This window comes from Centropristis striata, chromosome 4 (genome assembly GCF_030273125.1).
Source record: "Centropristis striata isolate RG_2023a ecotype Rhode Island chromosome 4, C.striata_1.0, whole genome shotgun sequence".
Taxonomy (NCBI): domain Eukaryota; kingdom Metazoa; phylum Chordata; class Actinopteri; order Perciformes; family Serranidae; genus Centropristis; species Centropristis striata.
Window position 1 is genome coordinate 13,864,275 of NC_081520.1, and position 21,499 is coordinate 13,885,773.

The 21,499-nt window shown below is 43.2% G+C and overlaps 1 protein-coding gene across 1 annotated transcript in view; it reads right to left on the reverse strand.

The window, feature by feature from the left end:
• Positions 1 to 770: 770 nt before the first annotated feature.
• Positions 771 to 21,499, reverse strand: part of LOC131970380 (protocadherin-16-like) — a 79,095-nt gene continuing 58,366 nt past the window's right edge. Inside the window, exons 3-21 of the mRNA XM_059331765.1 lie at positions 20,057 to 20,245; positions 19,104 to 19,335; positions 18,689 to 18,925; positions 17,227 to 18,255; positions 16,160 to 16,347; positions 15,974 to 16,070; positions 15,496 to 15,653; positions 13,232 to 14,078; positions 10,503 to 10,742; positions 9,502 to 9,627; positions 9,139 to 9,348; positions 8,153 to 9,019; positions 7,896 to 8,009; positions 7,600 to 7,811; positions 7,123 to 7,274; positions 6,372 to 6,502; positions 5,801 to 6,087; positions 5,532 to 5,673; positions 771 to 5,108 (exon numbers count right to left, since the gene is read on the reverse strand). Coding sequence (XP_059187748.1) covers positions 2,518 to 5,108; positions 5,532 to 5,673; positions 5,801 to 6,087; positions 6,372 to 6,502; positions 7,123 to 7,274; positions 7,600 to 7,811; positions 7,896 to 8,009; positions 8,153 to 9,019; positions 9,139 to 9,348; positions 9,502 to 9,627; positions 10,503 to 10,742; positions 13,232 to 14,078; positions 15,496 to 15,653; positions 15,974 to 16,070; positions 16,160 to 16,347; positions 17,227 to 18,255; positions 18,689 to 18,925; positions 19,104 to 19,335; positions 20,057 to 20,245 — 8,049 coding nt within the window. The 3' untranslated portion in view covers positions 771 to 2,517. The remainder of the gene's footprint in view (positions 5,109 to 5,531; positions 5,674 to 5,800; positions 6,088 to 6,371; positions 6,503 to 7,122; positions 7,275 to 7,599; positions 7,812 to 7,895; positions 8,010 to 8,152; positions 9,020 to 9,138; positions 9,349 to 9,501; positions 9,628 to 10,502; positions 10,743 to 13,231; positions 14,079 to 15,495; positions 15,654 to 15,973; positions 16,071 to 16,159; positions 16,348 to 17,226; positions 18,256 to 18,688; positions 18,926 to 19,103; positions 19,336 to 20,056; positions 20,246 to 21,499) is intronic.

Here is a 21,499-nt window from a genome sequence, read left to right on the forward strand (position 1 = left end):
TGACTTCTGAGATGCAAAACATAATGCAAATTACACTTTTTTGTCAAATAAAACATGAATGGCAAAACACAAACACAGGATATAGTCCAGTTTCATTTTTAAAAGTGTCTTTTGGTTGTTGTTGATCATGACTGCTATTAGTAGAAATAAGAGCATCTGTAAATCCATTACTTCAAATAACTTGTCTTGGTATTGTGATGGTGTTACATCATATATTCCTATCAAGTTCTAAATAACACTTAATGGCTATCATTAAATCAAATATTGTTCATTTAGGATATGTTTTCATAAGATTGAGACAGTCCTTGGATTGAACTGGGCTTTTTGAGTCCCACATTTGTGCGTTTATCCTACTGCCCCTGGGACAATAAGGAGTTTTGAGTTGCACAGTTTATACAAGGTATAAGCCTGAGGTTACAGGGTAGTGATTTAGCTGTATTTAGATTTTGGAGGTCTGGGATGCCAGAAAACACTGTTGAGCCTTCTGAAGCTGCCTAAATCAACAAAACATCAGTGATCAGAGGAGCCCAACTTATAAACCCTCAGGGTAGAACATTGGTCTTGTGCTTTGGTAAATGTCACGTCACTGCCTGCTTGTTATACATATTGACTTAAAACACTGGTTATCTTTGGGATCTTTCACTTGCTATCCAAAATCATAGAAGTCAGAATATATATGAATTAACTGCACATAATGACTACCATCATATGACTAATTTTCATATGTTAACATTATTCTAAGCTAAGAAAGATGTGACAGAGACAACAAGGCGTTCACATAAGTACTTTAATCAGGCACTTTTTGCTCAAAACATTTCTCTGGACGAACCTAGAATATGTGTCAACATTCAGAGTTTCTCTTCTATGGCACCATTATATGCACAGTTTGAACAAATATGAAACATAAGTGGCAGGTAACACTGTTCAATACAAAACAAAAAAGGTATCTTCTATCAAATAGGTAGTGTTCATGTATATTTGGCCATGGTCACAATAGTATCCTTGTAAATAATTTACCAAGCTTCTCAGCTTCTGAAGTCTACCTTTATAATAAATAAAAAATACTGCAGAATGTTAGTGTTGCTTAGGATAATGTTAGCAAGGGTCTAATGGGGATTAGGCAAACAAACACTTTTGTAACAGTTTGAACCAAAGGGGAATCTACTATTAGGCCATAACAGGGGTCTACATAGTTATTAATGCAAATTTACACATTATTCTGTAGAGGCTGCCAAAAACACAATTATGATCACTAATGCATTAATGGCATAGGCATCTGTGTAAAAGCATTTTGTGAATTATGGCTGAACATGTACATAACATTACTTTCTTCTTATTAACTAGGAAACATTCTCTGGTGGTGTTTTAACATTCATAAAAATAACCTTTTTCATTCTTCCATCATACCGTATGTAATATTTGTTAATACTACAATATAGTATTCTTTATAGTGCTATGCAACAAATCAGGACCAAAAATGAGAAAAACCTGCTGCAAATTTCAGTGTCAGGATGGCACTGATTTAGAGCTTAAGTAATGTCTCTTTAATATATTACTGAGGAACATTAGAAGTGGACAAATGTCCAAGACATGCGTACATTCTCTGGAATGATTAGGCTGCTGATAGAGCAAACAATTTTACATTTACCATGTAGCTGCTCAATGTTCTTCCTCACATGAATTATTTTCACAATGCAAAATGAGAGCAGTAAGGCTCGTTGTGAGAAATTAAAGCCAGGGCACCTGAAGGACGGGATCATTGGATGTCAAGTTCCATTTTCCCCTGCAGGAAATGAAGGGGCATGTGTTGAGGACTAAGACAACTTTTCAGCATTTCACATTCATGATTACCTTTTGATGTGAGATCAAACACTGGATCCATAGAAAATCTGATCACACAATAGTCTATTCTGACTGATGTTTCATTTGTTCAAGCAAGGATGTCTCTTCCTCTATAAATATTTACAATAATCTGTTACAAAAATCCCAATTCATAAAGCATTGATGAAGAGCTTCATTTAAAACCACAATGTTAAGAATTACAAGAGATAAAACCCACTTACAGTACAGACAAGTATACAGTACAAACTACAAATATACAAATATAGAAATATATTCTGAGGTTTTAGCAACCTTTTGACACTTAATGCCATTTTTTTTGTCAGAAACCACGTGTAAATATAAAAATATAGACAATGCTTTTGTACAAAATATTGACATCATGTATGAATCTCCATTCGGATGTGCAAATTAACACTGATCAACAGAAGAATGAGGAGTTTCTTTCACAAAAACACAGACAATAAAAAGGCATAGTCCATTTTGGCCCGTTAGTCATGTAGTTTAGTTTTTCTTCAGTAAGCACCACAACTTCAGCTTTTTTGACTTCTTAGTGTAACCTTGTGTACTATTGAGAAAGAGACTAGCATTGACTCATTTCAGGTTGCAGCCCCTGTGGTCATACAGTAGAACAAGTCTGGGACAGCAATGATTCAGTTTTCATTCACCCTCAAGAATTTAAATCCTCAGCTCTGCCTCCTCGATGTGTTCTAAATTGTGTTCAGTTGTGCTGATCATTGATGCAGAGGGGCCCTGTGAGACACTGAAGGGTGTGATTGCGGGAGAACGTGCCGCCAGTGGTGAGAGAGAGGGGGAGAAACTTGGAGACATGGCAACTGAGGAGATGGATCCCTCTGCACTGAGGGGAGATCTTCGTAAAGAAGCCAAGTGGGGGAATGTCCTCCCTACAGCAGGTTTCGGAGGTACAGTTTTGGCCCCGGGATGGGCCACAGAGGTTATGAGAGGCGGGGGGTCGATTCTTGACTCTGCCTTCGGTTTGTGATGAAATGACCTGCGAGGATTAGGAGGAGCCGTTTCATCTTTTAAACGAGCTATTTCAGTAAAAACGTTAGCTAAAGGTTGGAACTGGGGACACCAGTTTAGCAGGTAGTCCCAGTTATAGCTGCCCCTCAGCTCCTCATCACTAGCCACGATGGCTGTCAGGGAGCCATCCACAGCAGGTTTTCCATCCTCTGGGAAAGTATAATCTTTAGGCTGGGAGATGCTGAGTCCCCGTCCCACACCCACATATCCACCCCCCTCATCCCTGTAAACTGGCACCTGGCCAGCTAATAAAGTACCATTCAGACTGCCCAGTTTCTTTCCTTTGAACCAATCTATGGAAGGCTCACAGGACACGTCTGACAGCTGATCTGCATCCTGCTGGATTCCAGAGTCTGGACCTCGGGCAGAGATGCGCTCCTGCATGGAGGAGGAGATACTTGACACTCGAGGGTATTCATTAATCATTCTGATCTCATCATCTTCTGCTGCCTCTGCCTCTGCGGAGCCACGCCCACTGGAGTGGGAGGGATCCAAGGACCCTCCTCGAGTATATGGACCCCCACTGCTGCCACTCTGATCAGCTGTGTATCCAGGAAGGGTCTGATGGTAAATCATTTCATTAGCTGCTATCTTTGTTTCCTCAAACTTGTGTAGCATGGTGCCTGACGCTGGTGTTCGCCCATGTGCTTTTTGCTCCTTCTTCTGACGTCTTAATTTAACAAAAAAGAGTGCCACAGCAATTATTATTAGTATTACTATGGTCCCAAGTGAAACTGCAATGACACTGATAAGCATCATATTCATGTCAGAGGAGAGACCAAAAGATGTATGGGTCACATCTACAGTAACTTTGGCCACTGCTACACGAGATGTTTCCAGAGGGCTGTGTGCAGTCACGTCCAGAGTCATTAGACGCAACTCTCTTTTAGAGCGGCTCTTATGTCTACTATAGCTGTCCACCTTTAAGGAAACTTCTCCAGTTGATTTATTGACTTCAAAATAAGGCGAACTGTCTGCTAGAGAGAAAAGGACAATTCCATCGACGCCTCCGTCCTCATCTCTGGCTTGCACTTTGCCAATGATCTGACCCTTCTTTGCTCCCTCAGGCACTTCAAATGAGAACTCTGAGGAGGTGAAAACAGGATCATATTCATCCTCCCCTGTAACATAAACCTGCACTGATACAGTAGCAGAATAGTTGCCCGCATCCATGGCAACAGCCACAAAATGGAAGGAGTTCACCTTCTCAAAGTCAAAAGTAGAGCGAGTCCGTACTTCTCCTGATGTTTTATTGATGAGGAAGGCCTCTTTTCCCTCTCTAGAGTTGTCTAACATGTAGTACTTCAACTGCCCAAAAACACCTCTGTCATGGTCGATGGCATGCAGCATGGTGACTAAGGCATTCTGGGGCTGGTTTTCCTTGATGCTCGCAGTTATTACTTTAAGGGGAAAGAAGGGCCGGTTATCATTGATGTCTTTCACCTCAATACTGACTGGAGCCAAAGCAAAGTGCCCTTGACCGTCAGTAGCCTGGATAACAATCATATGGGACCACTGTCTCTCGCTGTCCAGAGGTCTCTGCAGTCTCAAGGCTCCGGTCCATAGGTCCACCTGGAAAAGGTCTGTCTCATCCCCTGAGCTTATGGAGTACTGCACCTCTCCATTGGGAGCAGAGTCTGGATCTGTGGCAGACAGATGCAAGATCTCTGTCCCTGCTGCTGCACCCTCACTCAGTACTACACTGTACTCTGCTCGGCTGAAAGCTGGAGGGTTGTCATTGGCATCTGTAACACTGATGAGAATGGGCACGCTGGAGCTACGCTGAGGGATTCCACGATCCGATACCACAACAGTCAGGTTATAACTTGGCACTGCTTCAAAGTCCAGCTCCTCCACCAGGATCAGACTGCCGACTGTCTGGAAGCCCTGCCCCTCCAAGAAGCGCACGCTGCTCTCAATCTGGAATGCATTACCCGAGTTGCCACTGGCAATGGCAAAATCAAAACCACAGTTGTCCCGGGACAGGTCTCCATCCACAGCTTCTAAGGTCAGAACAGTTGATCCAGGAAGCCCATCTTCACACACAGTGGCTCTGTACTCTGACTGGTGGAAGATGGGGGCGTTGTCGTTGACATCGGCCACTTGTACCTGGACAGTGGCAATGGATGAAAGGGAGGGAGTGCCCTGGTCCCGCACCTCAATTACCACCAAGATGGAGGGATCCTTAAAATCAAACTCTGTTTTTTGGTTGACGAACAGAGTACCTGTAAGATAACAAAAAACACAGTCATAAAAAAAGCATTTTAATCTTCTGGTCAGAGCTCAACATATTAATTGTTAACTGTAACCAGTTTGAAGGGAACATTATTTGTGGTAAAGGAATTGCATTTCAGAATATGGGACAGAAAAGCTTGAGGCAAAAAGAGTCCTCTTTTATAATATACTTATTTTTAGATGCTATCTCAAACAAAACATCTGAGGCAAATAACAATAAATCTGGCTTTCAATTACTTTTAATGAACAAAATGATTAAATATTTTTGCAATGTCAGTTGCAAATATGTCCAAACCCCAAATCTGTATCCAAGTAGAGCCTTAGGGGATCAAATTTTTATGAAGGGTAATTAAGGGGAGCTCTGGTTAGGAAACAGTTATAAACATTCATAAATGCGTGCACAGTAAACTCACCATTGCTTGGGTCAATGTAGAAAACACCCCGAGTTGATGACATCACTCTGTAGGTAATCTTCCCGTTGTCCCCTGAGTCACGGTCGGTGGCTGTTACTGTGATGACTGCACTGCCTGCTGGGAGATGCTCTGATACAGTCACCTGATGAGAAACACACAATAAGGAGATAGGTAAATATCCATTACAGAAACATCAACAAACAAACGTGTTAATACTCGTGGTGGTGGTATATGCAGGTGTGAAGACAGATGTGTGAAGTTGGCCGCACCTGATACAAGTCTTGGGTAAAGGTGGGGGCATTATCGTTGACATCATCCACCAGCACGGTGATGTTGGCCTCGCTTTGATGTTTAGAGTCGGAGGAGCGGACGGTCAGCGTGTACCACGTCCTTTCCTCATAATCCAGAAGGCCAGTCAGGGACACCCCTCCTCCATAACGATGAATCCCAAACATGCCTTGGCTGTTTGTATCCAGGTGTAGTGTGTAGGACAGGGCTGGTCCTGAGTCAACGTCATTGCCTGTCACTTGGGTGATAACTGTGCCAATCAGAGTATCTGTATGATAACAAGGTGGGGAGGCAGGACAAGAAGACATTTAGGTTGAAATGAAGCACAGCAATTCTAAGTTAAAAAAAAAGCTTTTCTTTATTAAGAAATATCCTGTTCTGGAAAGCCTTGATCTAATAGACAGGAAATGAACTGAGGAACTTGGCAATAGCTTGTTTGGTAATAGGGTCAGAGTTTTCTCACTGAGCCCCACTGAGTGAGCTGCCGGGGAGTGTGATGTGAGGCTTTATGATACGATCACTGGGATAAGTTCCACTGTGAAGCTGACTTACCCTCAGGCACTCGGATCTCCCGATGTAGAGGAATCATGGGACTGTTGTCATTGAGGTCGATGATGATCACAGTAAGGGTGGCAGAGCCAGCCAGCCGCGGGGTTCCCCGGTCTGTTGCCGTAACAACAAGCCTGGTGCCACATAATGAATGTCAGTGTCTGAACTTTTAACTTTTATGAAAGCGGTTGTGTAATGTTTAACCCCCACCAAGATCAGCCTCTTTTGTTTCAGAACAAGCATTAATAGATTGTTTTCGACAACAAATATTAAACATTAAAAATCTTGAATTAATCAGTACTTATTTTCAGTTTTGAAGTGGTCGAAAGTACAATTTCAGAAACGCATCTTGGAGACTTAATTTGTTCAAAAGTTGATTTTTAAATACTATCTGCAGGGCAAACATGATTTTTTTATAACTTCGATAGGCACTGGTGCATGACCATCAGCTCATTTGCATTTTCCCCCATTTTGTCTTCTTTTTCTTTAACTGAAACCATTTTCTGAGGAACTCTTGACCTCATGTGAAGTGCAGTAATGTGAACTTATCTACAGCTCTCTTTAAATATGGGTATTTTTAATGGAAATTTCGACAAAAAGGAACTTTACCATTAAAAAAGTTATGACAAAGTTATTTCGAAGGCAATGAACATTATCACAGTAACAAACATAAAGTATGCTTGTGTCAAAGGCAGAGATGAGCTTAGAGGAAGCTCATGACAGAATGTGATAATAGACAAAGATAAAAACTCACTTTGTTTGCGTCCAGATCTCTCTGTCCATAATGGCTGCAGTGGTGATGCTGCCGGTCAATGGGTCTATCTTAAACAAGCCACTCATGGATGATGATCTGATAGAATAGGTCACCTGACCATTTTGTCCCTGGTCCAGGTCATCCGCAGCAACCTAAGGAAATTACCAATCCATTTTGAAATGAAAATATAGAAATATTTGCAACAGCTGTTTCAGTGTAACATGAACTAGTGAGAAATATCAGACTTGGAAGTCAAGAGTTAATAAAAATGGGCTATATGGACTTGGCTTCATGGCACAAGTGATTCTATACTATATTCAGTTGGGACACAAAGAACACATGCAATTGAACAAGAGTAATTTCTCTACACTGCTGAAACTATCCAGATTTCTGAAGCATGAGTTCTTTTTTTTCTACAACTTCACACTTTTCAAACAGCCAACCATAATAAATGTGTGGGGGGAGAGGCTACTGCACCTGAATAATGGGAAAATCGTAGCCCTGTGCCTCTCTAATGTAGGCTACATAGTTCTGGAGTTGGAAGCGTGGCAAGTTGTCATTGACGTCCTGCAGGATTAAGTTGACAGCCATGTAGGAGCTGGAGGATGCTGTCTCCGCTTTCACCACAAGGCGGAGTTTCGGGGTTTCCTCAAAGTCTAGTTCTTCAGATTTCTGGACCCATATTTCCCCTAATTAAAAAAAAATCACAATGAGTCACACAGAAAATTTGGAAAACATTGTTTTATATTGTGTGCTGCCATTTTTGCACCTACCAGTGATGGGGTTTATTCCAAAAGATTGCATTCTGTTTCCACTGAAAATACTGTAGCTGATTCCAGTTTGAGAGCCATCTGGGTATTGGGCCTGAGTCTGTGTTACTACTGTGCCTATGGAAGAAAATACACTTAGTTGAAACATTTTACTTCAGTTTGTTATTTGCAATATACATTAAAGTAAAATGCACACGGACGAACAACAGCGTCTGGCACCATGCTACACAAGTAAAACGATTGAAAACTAAAATAAAAACCTTTAACAGCGTTCTCCTGCAGACTGACGTCTCGAGCTGTGCGAGAGAAGCGAATCCCTCTGTAGCTCTGTTCTTTGATATAAATGATAACCACACCCAGGGAAGATTGAGCCGGGTTGCCCTGGTCCATGGCCTGAACTATCAAAGTCCTCTGGCTTTGGGTCAGAGTCTGCAGCTTCTCTGTGGCCTGGATGTCTCCTGTCAGTGAGTTGATGGTGAAGCCCCTCACATGGTTGGCGAAACGATAAAACACAGAGCCATTAGCCCCAAAGTCCTTGTCCTCCGCTCTCATGGTGGCCAGCACTCGTCGGCTTGACACGCTGCTGGCCGAGATGTTCACAATAAGTGGGTCCTGAATGAAGAAGGGTGCATTGTCGTTCACATCCTGAATGTAGACTGTCACTTGAACAGTGGAGTTACGTGGGTTTGCAGGGGAGGAGTCAGTGGCACACACCTCAAAGGTGTAAGAGGCAGTTCTTTCTCTGTCCAGGGGTGCTGCTGTGATAATACGGCCTGTGTTCTGGTCTATTATGAACATGCTCTGGGAGCCATGGCTCAGAAAGTACAGCACCTGGCTGTTGGGGCCCTGGTCCAGATCAATGGCTTTTACCTCCAGGACCAGTGAGCCAATTGGAACATCTTCCGAAACATCTGCAGTGTAGCTGCTACTCTGAAATTGGGGGCTGTGATCATTAATGTCCATAACAGTCACCTCAACTGTAGCAGTACTGCTGAGGGAAGGGTGGCCCTGGTCCTGAGCTGTTACTGTTAGTGTGTACCCAGCCCTCTTTTCCCGATCCAGAGGCCTTGAAGTGGACAGGACACCTGACTGTCTGTCCAAGCGGAAGTCTCCCAATGGATCTCCAGCTGCAAGGAGAGCAATGGGGAAAAAAAGTCATCAAATGTATAAAATTGTATTAATGATGAGAGCAGCTGGACTGATAATTTAAAATTGATTACTACAGCAAAACAGATTTCAAGTTCACCTGTAATTTTGTAGCTTAACTTCCCATTATCTCCCGCATCCTGGTCGGTGGCTCTCAGGGTAAACAGAGGCAATGCCTCCAGGTTTTCAGGCACCTCTATGCTGTAGTAGAGACGCCCAAAGAAAGGGGCATTGTCATTCTCATCAAGCACTCTGATCCTCACTGTGGCTTTGGCATAGTTGGGGGGGAGGCCTTCATCTTTTGCATAAACTGTCAAGACATCAGAAAAGAACAAAAACACAGCAGCATTAATTACAATTTCAAATGGATGATAAATGCAGCACGACCAATTTGAAACTCTTTATATTGTTTAATAAAAACTTTGTCATCTTGGGACACATTTCATCTGTGATGGGGCAGTACCTGTCACAGTGATGTACTCCTGGAGCTCCCTGTCTAGCAACTTAGTGGTTGTTATTACACCAGTCACTGGGTTGATGCTGAAGCCCTCCTCAGAGATACCACCATATGTCACTTGCCCATTGGTTCCTGTGGAGAAAAACACAGTAACTTTACTTTAATTTAAGAATCAAAGCTTCAACATGTCATTAGAACTCGAAAAGTAAATTTCCATGACATGTAAATATTTGACAAAAAAAAAACTGCATGTAGAAGATGTTTGGATTTCTCCTGTTAATAGCTTGTGTATTTATTTGTTCGTCATTAGTTTTGCTGTCTAAGCGTTTGGCAGTGATGGCCCTCCCTCAGGTGTCTGGATGCCAGATTGCGTGCTAACAGAAAGCAGTCTGGCAACCTCACCTGTTTACTTCACTAATTGCTATTGGAGAGAAAGTTTATAATCCTTCTGTTTTATGTGCTTCTGACTAAGTCAGAGGGAATGCACCCTTTTTGTACGCCCACCCCCACCCTACTGAGTTCTCAATTAAAAACAACTGTTAATGCCTGTAATGTGAACACATACTCAGCACATGAAGGCTGAGAACGATTACAGGCATTTTTCCCCGTCTTAATTGCTGAAGCAGCACAATTTGATATCCATTTTAAATAAATCCACACACACACTCATACAGCATGATTTGCAGATCTTCTGCATGTTTTGGTTAAAACCCAGCTAAATTTAGTTTTTTAGACATCTCTGTTACATGTGACTACATATAATTAGCATTTCTATGATTATATTTCAACATGTAGTTTGGTCCTGTCTGACATCAAAATATAGTTCTTTAAATAATGTTGGAACACTGGTTAAATGTAACATAGATGTCTTAAACTTTTGAATCAAGTTTTATCTTATAAATAATTTAATCTGCAAATTACCAAATAAATGCTTAGTAGGATCACATTTCTGATTACAAAGTAATATTGCGTATAGTGAAGCAGTCAGGGTACTTTGTATGTCTTACCTTGGTCCAGATCAGAGGCGGACACTGTCAACACACTGGTTCCTGCGGGCTGGTTCTCAGAGATTTGTGCTTCATACTGGCTCTCCTCAAACCAGGGCACCTCATCATTAACATCAATCACATGGACACACAGCAGCTGGCTGGAGGAGTGCTGGGGTATCCCATGATCCTCAGCGGTTATTGTGAGGTTAAAGACGTCCTGCTCCTCACGGTCCAGAGGTTTGAAAATAGACAGAGAGCCTGTAGAAAGATGAATCAGGGGTGAAATGCGAGGAGAGATTTCCTGTATGTGTGTGTGTGTCTCTGTGTGGGTGTACTTTATTATAGCCTGTTTCACATAGGCAGTTACGCACGACAACTATGGTATGAAAGCATGCTATCAAAGGCAATAAAACATGCCACTTTCCATGGCTGTGTGTAGTCAAGTGATTTAAAAAGCAAGTGTGAAAAGTTGCCGTGTGAGGGCCAAATCAGAGATAATCTCCTCCACACACACAGCGTTGCCTACCTGAGTGCTACCACCACCACTGCTGTAACAGCACAACAGTCTGGCCACAGTTTACGAGATTTTCCATTGGAGAATGCCGCAGCCATCGAGAAAGAAGCAGTAAACACACGCTCTAGACACGCAACAGCCAGGCCTGCCGTGCTCTGTAGAAATTAGGGGCACCCTTGCCTTTTCATTATCCTGCCCTAAGAGGGTAGAGCTTGCATTGATTCAATTTCAATTTCATGCTTTAAAATGAGCTGCAACTGTTAAAGAAGGAGGGTCAGGGCTGTTTTGGTTTTAACTTTTTTTTTGTACATGTTTTTGCTTTGTATCTTGCTAGGACTGAGATAACTTGCCCCTAAGCCTTTAATCTGGTAGGAGTTACAGGCTGGAATATTTTCACCAAAATTGACTCCTCTGTGATCCTGCCGTATTCCTGGTCACTGATAACACATGGGCAGAAAAAAACAGTGGGAAACAGGGGAAAGTTTTTATTTTGGATGTTTTCAATTCCAACATCTTAAGCCTATGTGAGGTTTGTGGCGCCATCACTTTGGACTGCAGTGTGAGGGTTAGCTGAGGTTGCTCAGAAAACAAACACATTTTTCTTCTCTTATATTCAGAAGTCATTTATCAACATTTGATATGTTAATCCCCGAATAGTGCTGTCTTTTGCAAAGAAGCAATCCACCATATCACTAGTGTACTTTCCCTCCCAAACTGAAAATAATGGCCTCCCTTCTGACAATGACTGATGAGAATGTGTCCCGCTCTGTGACTTTATATTCCTGATAACAGCTTGATAGTTATCTCTATTGTGGTTAACTGTGAGTAAAACAAATGAAAACCGTGTGTAGAGGTGGTACTAGGTCTCCGGTCACTGACCCTAAAACAGGAGCAAACCAGGTGCTCAGAGGATTAACTCTGTCAGTATTCTAACAAATAACCAGTGTGCATGAAAACACTTCAAGATGAGCAAACGTATTGGGCTGAAGCAGAAGTGGCATGCATGACAGACGCTGAATGTTTCCATCCCCAAGCTGCTCTAGGGGGCATCCCTATTGGTGACTTGAAGGGGAAGGCGGAGCCAACATTGACACGTGTCTCAGCACCACAACAAAGCCCACAGGACCAAATAGCCCAAGGTCAATGTTGACTAAGTGACAGAGTCTTGTGCAAGCACACAAACACATATGTGCATACACACACATGTACACACACACACACACACACACACATACACACACACACACACACACACGTGCGTACACACAAACACGCGTAACTGATCCCTTCTCTAATGGTTCCCAGAAGCCCGAGCAGGAGGTTCTTTGGTCTTTCATGGGAATAGATCCACAATAACAGATGATGGGTTGTGTGTGTGTGTATGTGTGTGCATGCAAATGCGCACGTGTGTGTGTGTGTGTGTGTGTGTGTGTGTGTGCGCGTGTTTAATATTTGGCAGGCTGCTCTGTCTGTCTGGCCTCCAACTGAGAGAAATAAGTCATGAAAGGTGAAGCAAGAGTTGTGCGGCAGTAAGACGTAAGCAGAGTTTGTGTGTGTTTATGTAGGTGCAGGTTTGGTAATTATGGTGGGGGCTTTGTGGAAGCACATGGAAAGGTGAGCATACATGCAATGCAAAGTCACATTTAGAGGTGGCAATAATGCTTAAAAAGTCCATGAAAAGATCCAAACAGAGGTGAACAGATGCAGATTCGCTTGTCCGCTTAAATTGAAAATATTTCAACATGAGCAAGGGATTTGGAAGACACAGTAATTCTTAAGTATGGAATTTCCAACAGGTGTTGGAAATATAAAGATAGAGAAAAAGCTGAGAGTTTTAGTATTATTAAAGATATAATATGCACGATTTTCCTTAAAAAAATGTAATGTACACTGTAATGTATAGACCCTGCCCTATGCCTGTATTTTCTATTTAATTTCACTTTGCTGTGTTTGGGACATTTCTGGGCATCACCCCTTAGACACGAAGCTACAAACATAGTGAAGACATTGCTGAAAAAATGCAATTATAGCAAGGTGACATGCCGAGTTGACAAAGCTCATTCCAAAATGGGAGTTATTCTCGGGTTTGCTTTCACCTTCAATGAGTTAGGAAGAAAAGCCAAGTTTGAAAAATAAAGTAAACTCCAAATTATGTTCAATAACAATTTTTTACATTTTCTGATTCAACAATATCTGTGCATGGCAACTTTCACTGGCACTAGGCTGGACTCACCAGTGTTAGGGTTGAGGCTGAATGTTCCTCCAGTGTTGCCTGTCTGGATGCTGTAGGTCACTCTGCCATTCTCCCCTTGGTCTGCATCTCTTGCCATGACATACAGCACCACAAAGCCCACCGGCTGGTCCTCCATCACACTGACAGCCGTTGGCGAGCTGAACACTGGTGGATTGTCGTTTTCATCTGTTACATAGACCCTCGCCGTAACAGAACCCCAGCGCCTCTGGCTGGCATCGTGGGCAGAGTCTGTAGCCCTTACAACCAGTATCAGGTTGGAGGTGACCTCATGGTCCAGCTCCTGGCCCAACGAGAGAACCCCAGTGGAAGGATTGAGGGTTAGTAGGCCAGGGGTGTTTGGCCACTGGTGCAAAATGGAGTACTTCAGCTCGCTGTTGGGCCCACTGCCATCCTTATCTGTGGCCTGGAAAGTATAGACTGAAGAGCCAGGCTCCATGTTCTCAGGGATGACGATGGTGATGGGGTCCTCAGGGAACTGGGGGGCATGGTCATTGCTGTCCTCCACATCAATGTCCAGGTGGACGAGGGTGCTACTAGGAAGGGCATGAGAGAGGTCATCCACCTCAATCTGCAGAGTGTAGCGTGCGTCACGTTCATAGTCAAGAGGTCGAGCCAGGTACACATCTCCGGTCAGACGGTCCACAACAAAGGTCCCATCTCGGTCTGTACCGCCCACCACTGTATACGTCACCTCCCCTTCCTCTGGGGTTTCTCTGTCATGAATGCGGACTGTGCCAATAACAGAGCCAGGCTTGGCCTCCTCCACAGAGTTGAAGGATATGGAGAAGGAATTGGTCTTAGAAGTAGGTCTGTTAGTGCTGAGAACCTGCAATGAGGAAGAACTCTGTATGAGTATTTCAGGACAGAGCAACACAGCAGTGCTTCACTTAGATGCCCGGTGGCAACTCAAGTTTACAATTTTCAATAAAAAGAATGGAAATATTTCATGGATATTGGGCAAAGCAAAAACAGATTTGGTCCACTCCACTCATTTTTACTGTATGTATTCACTGGGAACGAATGAAACCAGTTACAAGAGGTTTTTATAGACTTGAATAACACGCCTGGTAACCTTAATCACTCTTAATCTAATACTCATGTCTCTGCCAAGAAAAATAATAAATGATAAAAGTAACACAATGAGAGGAGGAAATGGTGAGAGGCTTTGGATTTAGTACTGGGACACATTCCTGTACTGTGTGTAGCTTTACACTTCCTTTGATGAGCAGTTCAAGTCTCTTCAAAGACTACAACATTATTACTTCTCTCCTTTGTATGAAAAAGAGCACCATAAGTAACACACGACACATTGTTTTAATAAATGATAAGCAGCTGTAAAAGGAGGAGGGAGAGGTTGCGCTGATCAAATTTTCAGCAGCATTACTGACAGTGTTTTGTAAGCTGAAGATGTGATCTTGATACTCAGCATTGCATTCTATAGAACAGTTCCCACTAAAAGTGGGAACTAAGTAGGCACTAAAAAACTATGATGTTTGTTGTGAAATCTTACATGACACAAGCTGTAAATTGGTTCCACATTAGATGGAAAATGAGTGTTCCAGAAATAAATTGGTATAGTCTCATCCTATCATCGATGGATTTAGAAAATCAGTCTGAAAAGATGATTAAAGGAAATTACAGAAATGCGTCAGCGGGCAAGAACAACACTGCACTGTTTAATCCAATTAGCTAATAATTATGACTTTCATTTTTTTGTTGTTGGATAGGAGGAAAAACTGAACTGGCACTTAATGGAGCTGTTTATATGGCAACTCTATTTTCCTGGAACCCATAAATCTATGTTCCTTCCAGCGTTCTTCCATTGTGTCCATTTTCTGTTCTATATTAAATATTAACTGAATTACCTTCAATACTGTGTTTTACGTGAGTGTATATCCCTGCTGCTCATTGCAAAAAGGGCTACTGTATTAAAAAAGTGTTGAAGTCATTGAGTATGACCTTGATCAGAGCAGTCTACAGCTGGCCCTCATCACAAGCCAGCTGGGAGTATTTGATTCAGACCCACTTTTCCATTTCAGATAGAAATTTCCCTTTAGAAAAGTCACAGGGGAAGAAAAGGGAGGGGATGGGAGGGAAGCTTGTCAGAAGTGAGTTTGATATGTCTGCAGCTAGTCTGAGGGGCCCAGAGACATGGATCCTCTCAGCCCCAAGTCTATTCTTTGATATTAAATAGGTGAGTAGTGAGGGTGTTTGTGCTGGCTAGGCTCCAAAGAAAGTCTGACCTGAATGGTGAGGGAGCAGGAGGTGCTGCGAGGGGGCAGTCCTCTGTCAGTAGCTGTCACCGTCAGAGTGTACTCAGCCCGCTCCGAATGGCTGAGAGGGGATGATGAACGCAACTCCCCAGTGTTTGGGTTCAAAGAGAAACGTTCAGCCCTGGGACCTGGGAGAGAAAGAGAGTCAGAGTCCAAACTTCAACTTGAGGCGATGTAGGTGGAGGAGAAAAATATAGAAACCTAACGAGTCAGTTGTAGCATTTTGTCATCTCCAAATCAAAGCATGAAAACATAAGTAATAGATGTTACTAATCAACTCAACTATGATGTCATACGTTAACAGTTTTTAGAAGCATGGGAACAGATGATGATTTTATTTATTTATTTTGTAGTTTTCTAAACACAGTTACAACATACTTTCGACTAAAACAACAAATTGATTTCCGAGCTGGAACAATTCTGTGTGGACTTCCTGCAGGCACCATACCTGACAAAGAGTAGAATACGGTCCCATTCTCGCCTTCATCTGTGTCTTTGGCTTGCAGCATGCCCAGTAAAAACCCAGAGGACTGGCCTTCTGTCACCTGTGGATTAAAATCAAAATAGATGTGATCAGTGGCTTAAAAGACATTTCATTTACTTCCTGTCTGTATTTGTGGATTTTTGCCATCACCTGTATGATGAGATTTTTGCCTGGCTGACTGTGGGTGAAAGCAGGGTCATTGTCATTGTCATCCAAGACTGTGATGAAAGTTGTGCCTGTGGCGCTCCGAGGGGGCGAACCTCCATCTTGAACCACCACCACCAGCTGGTAACTAGACTGCTGCTCTCTGTCCAGAGTAGTCCTTGTGCTGATCTCACCTGGGGATAGGAGGGGGTGGATGAGAGGGATGTTATGCTGAGGCATTAGTCCAGCGCACTGGAATAATAATGAGAGACTTGAGAGCCAGCAGACTTTGATCAGGGACACACAAGTAATAGAAATACACAGTGTGCAGATGTACGTGTACATGTGTATGCACCCAAATAGAGGAATTCTGGAAGGCTGGCAGATGCTGGAGAGACTCATACTGCAACACAGCCAGAAACTAATCACATATTAGACTCAGAGTCTCCACCCACAGACTCACAGACTCAGCAGGCCAATTAGAAGCCCAGCAAGATGTTAAGTGCTACTGTCACAATCACATGACTAATTTATGACAGTAGGGAAGAGGCAACTCAGTGGGCTGATTAAACATTTCAAAGTCAACCCACAAGTTTTTTTTTCTACAAAAATACATTTTCAATATGAATTTCATGTGTAATCATGATAGCTCGTTTTTCACATTGATGTTGGATCTTTGAGCCCAGATACTTGTCTTCACAATTTCACTTTAGTTTTAGCTCAAGTCCACAGAAACAATAATAGATGAGCATTCTGCATTTTGGGCTCAAGTGCCTAGAGAAGATACTGTAAGATACATATTTTACATAATCTAGAAGAGGTTCAAAATTTTACAACAGTAGTAAAGCCTTTCAACAGCAGCTTTATTAAAGCATGACATCAGTCAACTGTTTATTTTATTTACGACTGCTCTGTCCTTGAAGCATCTCTCTCTTTAATATCTCCAAAGACTTCTGTATATATAGTGTGTAGTTCTTTGCAATAATGTGCAGATTTCTTGTTGATACACTCCAATACAGGAGACCAATAGTGATTGCTGTGATTAATATTAGTATATCACATTTTCCTTTTACCTGTATGAGAGTTTATCTGGAAGTGGCGATCAGGGTGAAGGAAGCGGTAGCTGAGACGTCCGTTGGGGCCGCTGTCTCGATCAGAGGCCGTTACATGACCAAAGCCTGTTCCTGCAGGCAGGTTTTCTCTCACAGCCATGAAGACCCTCTCCTGAGTGAGCCGAGGAGAGTTGTCATTCTCATCAGTCACTGATATCCGCACTGTAGCACTACCAGTCTTCTTTAACTGTCCATGACCTTGGCTGGCCAGCACGGTTAGAAGATACATATCCTTGACCTCTCGGTCTAGGGCGCTCTTCACAAACAGCCAGCCACTGTCTGCAGCAATGCCAAACCCTGCAGCATCCCCGTCTGGACGCAAATGATACGCCAGGGGACTGACATACCCTGAGCCAGAGGTTTCTCTGTTCAGAGCCCTGACCTGCAGGAAACGTGCGTTTATTGGAGTCCCTTCTTTTAGCTCCACTCGGTAGGTGAGGGTATCAAACACAGGTCCCTGGTCATTCTCTGCCTGGACATGAACCACAAGCACAAAGGTGGCGCTAAGCTGGGGTACTCCACTATCCTTGGCAATCACCTGGAGGTCATAACGAGGGGCACTCTCATAGTTCAGGCCTCCTACCAGTCTGATCTCTCCACTGCTGCGCTCTATGCTGAAGGTCCTCTGGATACCACTTGGAGAAGAAAGATCGAAGGTGAGCTGTCCATTGACTCCAGAGTCTCTGTCCTCAGCTTGGATTCGATACACCACTGTGCCCATTTCTGTATGCTCTGGCAGCAACAGGGATTCCGAGGACGAGGGCAGAAAGACAGGTGGGTTATCATTGATGTCTGCGATGATAATGTGGACACGCGTCTGGCCAAAGGCTGGGGGGTTGCCACTGCGAGCCTGCACCTCCAAATCAAGAACTGACTGGGCTTCATGATCCAGGGGCAGACTGGTCCTTAAGGCCCCAGTGTCAGGATCCACTGTAAAGTAGCCTCCAGGGTCCCCTGAGCTGATGGTGTAGGCGATATCTCTTGAGGTGCCTGAGAAACAGAGCAAGATGACAAAAACCAGAGACATGTCACCATGACCCAGGAGGCTGCACTAAAAGCACTGAAGTAACAGTATACTCCAAAGATGTCATTTTTCAATTTTCATGACTGTAATAGAGCTCTAAAAACTAAGAAAATGAATATATAAACAAAGTTGTGAAATGGAATTTTTGATTGATGTTATTTCAGAGTTAGGTGTGTATAGTGGCCCAACGCCTATTTATACAAGTGGTACAGGGCGCAGGAAAGAACTGTTATAAGCATGATCCAGTGTGACTGATAAATGTGGATTAAACTGTTCAATATGGGCTGTGGGACTCAAATTTGGGTGAGTGAGTGAGTGAGTGAGTGAGTGAGTGAGTGAGTGAGTGAGTGAGTGAGTGAGTGAGTGAGTGAGTGAGGGTTGATGCGTTTGTTGCCTGACCTGTCTTACTGCTGGCCTGGACGATGCCTACAACTGTCCCCCGCAAGACGTCCTCTGATACAGTGAAGTAGTACTGAGTCTGTTCAAATACAGGTGGTGCCACCAGCCCCGCCACCACACTAATGTTGACTCTGGCATTGACAAGGGCAACCAGACCTGCACCATCCTGAGCAGTGATTACCATGGGAATGACAGAGTTGGCCTTCCCATAGACAGACCGAGACAAGGAGATCACGCCTACAAAAATAAAGCAGTAGACGGTAATAAAACAGGCTATTTATACATCATACAACATTAAACCATGCAAGACAATAATGTGATGGACATTTCACGCTGAAACTATTTAGATTATTAAACATTCTAAATCTTAAAATGACAGTATGCAAGAAGGAACTGGAAAACAACTTGTGCAAACCTGTGTCTTTGTTGAGAGTAAAGTAAGGGGAGGCCCCTCCAGGTACTGTTTTATATGTAATTTTGCCATTCTCGCCTGAGTCTGGGTCATAGGCCGTCAGTCTGACAACAGATGTCCCAGGGGCGCTCTGCGTGCTCAAACTGACAGCATAGCTGACAGGGTAGAAGGCAGGTCTGTTATCATTAATGTCGACCAGATCTACCTTCACATAGGCTACTGAGCTCAGTCCACCCTGCAAAGGAAACAAAAAGCTCCTTTGTTATACCTTCACATACATTAAATCATGAACAGAAAAAACACACCTGAAAGCAGGATTTAGGCCACATTAATGGTGCAAGTAGACCACATTAATGGTCAAAGTAAGTAAAAGTAAAAAGCAGCAGTAAACCCTGTTAAAATTTCAATGTACAGCCGTAGCCTCTAAAATATAGTCCCAACAGGTTTGTGCAGGGATACAGATTGATAGTTTCCCTCGAGAAAGAGCAATATGTCATGACCCGTGGAGGGTGAGAGGGCCTGCCGCAGCCGAACAATCTGTTTCATGAGCTTTTCATTTGCAGAAAATACAGTGCAGGCTTTTCATTTGGACCAGGTGGCAAAAACGAGGGAGGCGGCAGTCCAACTTGTTAAAATATTACTGCTTGACAGTTAAGGCATTTCTCCATTTGATTGCTTTAACATGGTTGCAGGCATTTTCTTTCATTTTAAACCTTTTATTTGTTAAGTATTATTTGGCATAAAGTGAACAGGATATACTTTTTTGAATAAGCCTGCCATGGAGAGCCATTCAAGATTTTGTTTTTTACTTGGCTGCCCAAATCATAGTTTTTCTGCTCAGTTGGCCATGTCTTTGCTCTCCTGTCTGTATGAAAAGCGTAGCTGCTGTGTTTATAGGATTACTCTGTGGCTGAATAGATTCATATTAAGCACGATTTCAAAATGCGGTGGCTCACCCCGTCTACTGCAGTAACAGTAAAGTCGAAGCTGGCTGGCCCTTGATCTCGGTCTAGTGCAGCACTAGTGCAGATCTGGCCAGTCTCCTTGCCAATGGTGAACTGAGAGGGAACAGCGCTGTTAATGCCAGAGCCAAGGGAGTAGGTGATGGAGCCAAAGGAGCCGCCGTCTGCATCTGTCGCAGTCACCTACAGAGAAGAAAACATGCTATTGGTTAAACATTCCAACATTGTGCATTAAAATTAAAATTAATTAAGTTGGACGGGAAATGTCCTACTGGATAAACTCAGCAGTTTCCATACTCATTAATAATACTACTCTAAAGCCGCAGCAGATCAAATCTAAATTCTATTAGAGGGATGTAAGAGTGATGACAATCCTAAAACTGAAACAAGAGCACCATACCAGGTGCCTTTGAAAGCATCCTTGGACCCAGTCTTTGTTGTTTATCTGAGCCTGAGCATGAGCCAAACAGGCTCTTTGGCAGAAAGGGGCTCTGAGGGAATGAAGGAGGGTGGCTGGAAGGAGGATGACTTCTACAGGCTCTGGGAGGGCTGCCAGCAGGGAAAACTGCCTGCTTCAGGAGTGGCGTCTGTCTACAAAGGACAGTGACAGGGACGGCTGGGGACCAGTGGGATACCACACAGTATGCTTCAGTGCAGCGCATTATACCCTAATGTAGTGTCCCACTTGCGGTCTGGTTTTAATAATGCCGCACATCTACAGAGGGCTGGAACCACTGGAGCTATAAAAGCAGCTCACAAGCCATCATTTGGGGAGTCGACTCAATTACTACAGGATCTCCCAAGACAGCACAGGGCAAATAGACCAATCAGATCGGGCCCCTAGGTACCAGCAGTATAATTGTTTGCAAGTGTTGGCTCTGGATTGCAGTTTGCGAGAGATTACAGTAGGGTAAAACCTCACAGGTTGATTAGAAGCATCCTTACTTCCATCTTTTAAAAATGGATCTTTTTAGGAAAACACTAATTGGAAGAAAGAAAAAAAAAGCTTGATTCATGCTCAGGGGCTCCAACACTTAGCAGCAGGGAACTTCCTCTGTTGAAGAAGGAGTATTCATCAGGAACTTTGCCAAGAGAAATAAGGCAAGCCATGCTTATCATCAAAGCTGACTTTTTTTTAAAAAGATGGCATTGGTATGAGTGTGAGTAGATGGAAATCATTCATTCAAGGCGATGAAGGTTTGGCTGTGGTAATTCAGGCTCCATCTCTTTCCTGAGCAGATGGCAGACGGGGGACTCAGCAGAGAGCATGCCCCACACTACTGACTGTAACTCCTAACAGAGGGTGAGTAGTGTGTAGGAGTGAGGGAGTTGTAAAGCTGGCAGAGACGCAAGCCAATGAGAAGAATAATAAACCACATGAGGAAAGGGGAAACCAAGAGCAATACAAGAAAGCTACTCCATCTTTTAACGTGCGGA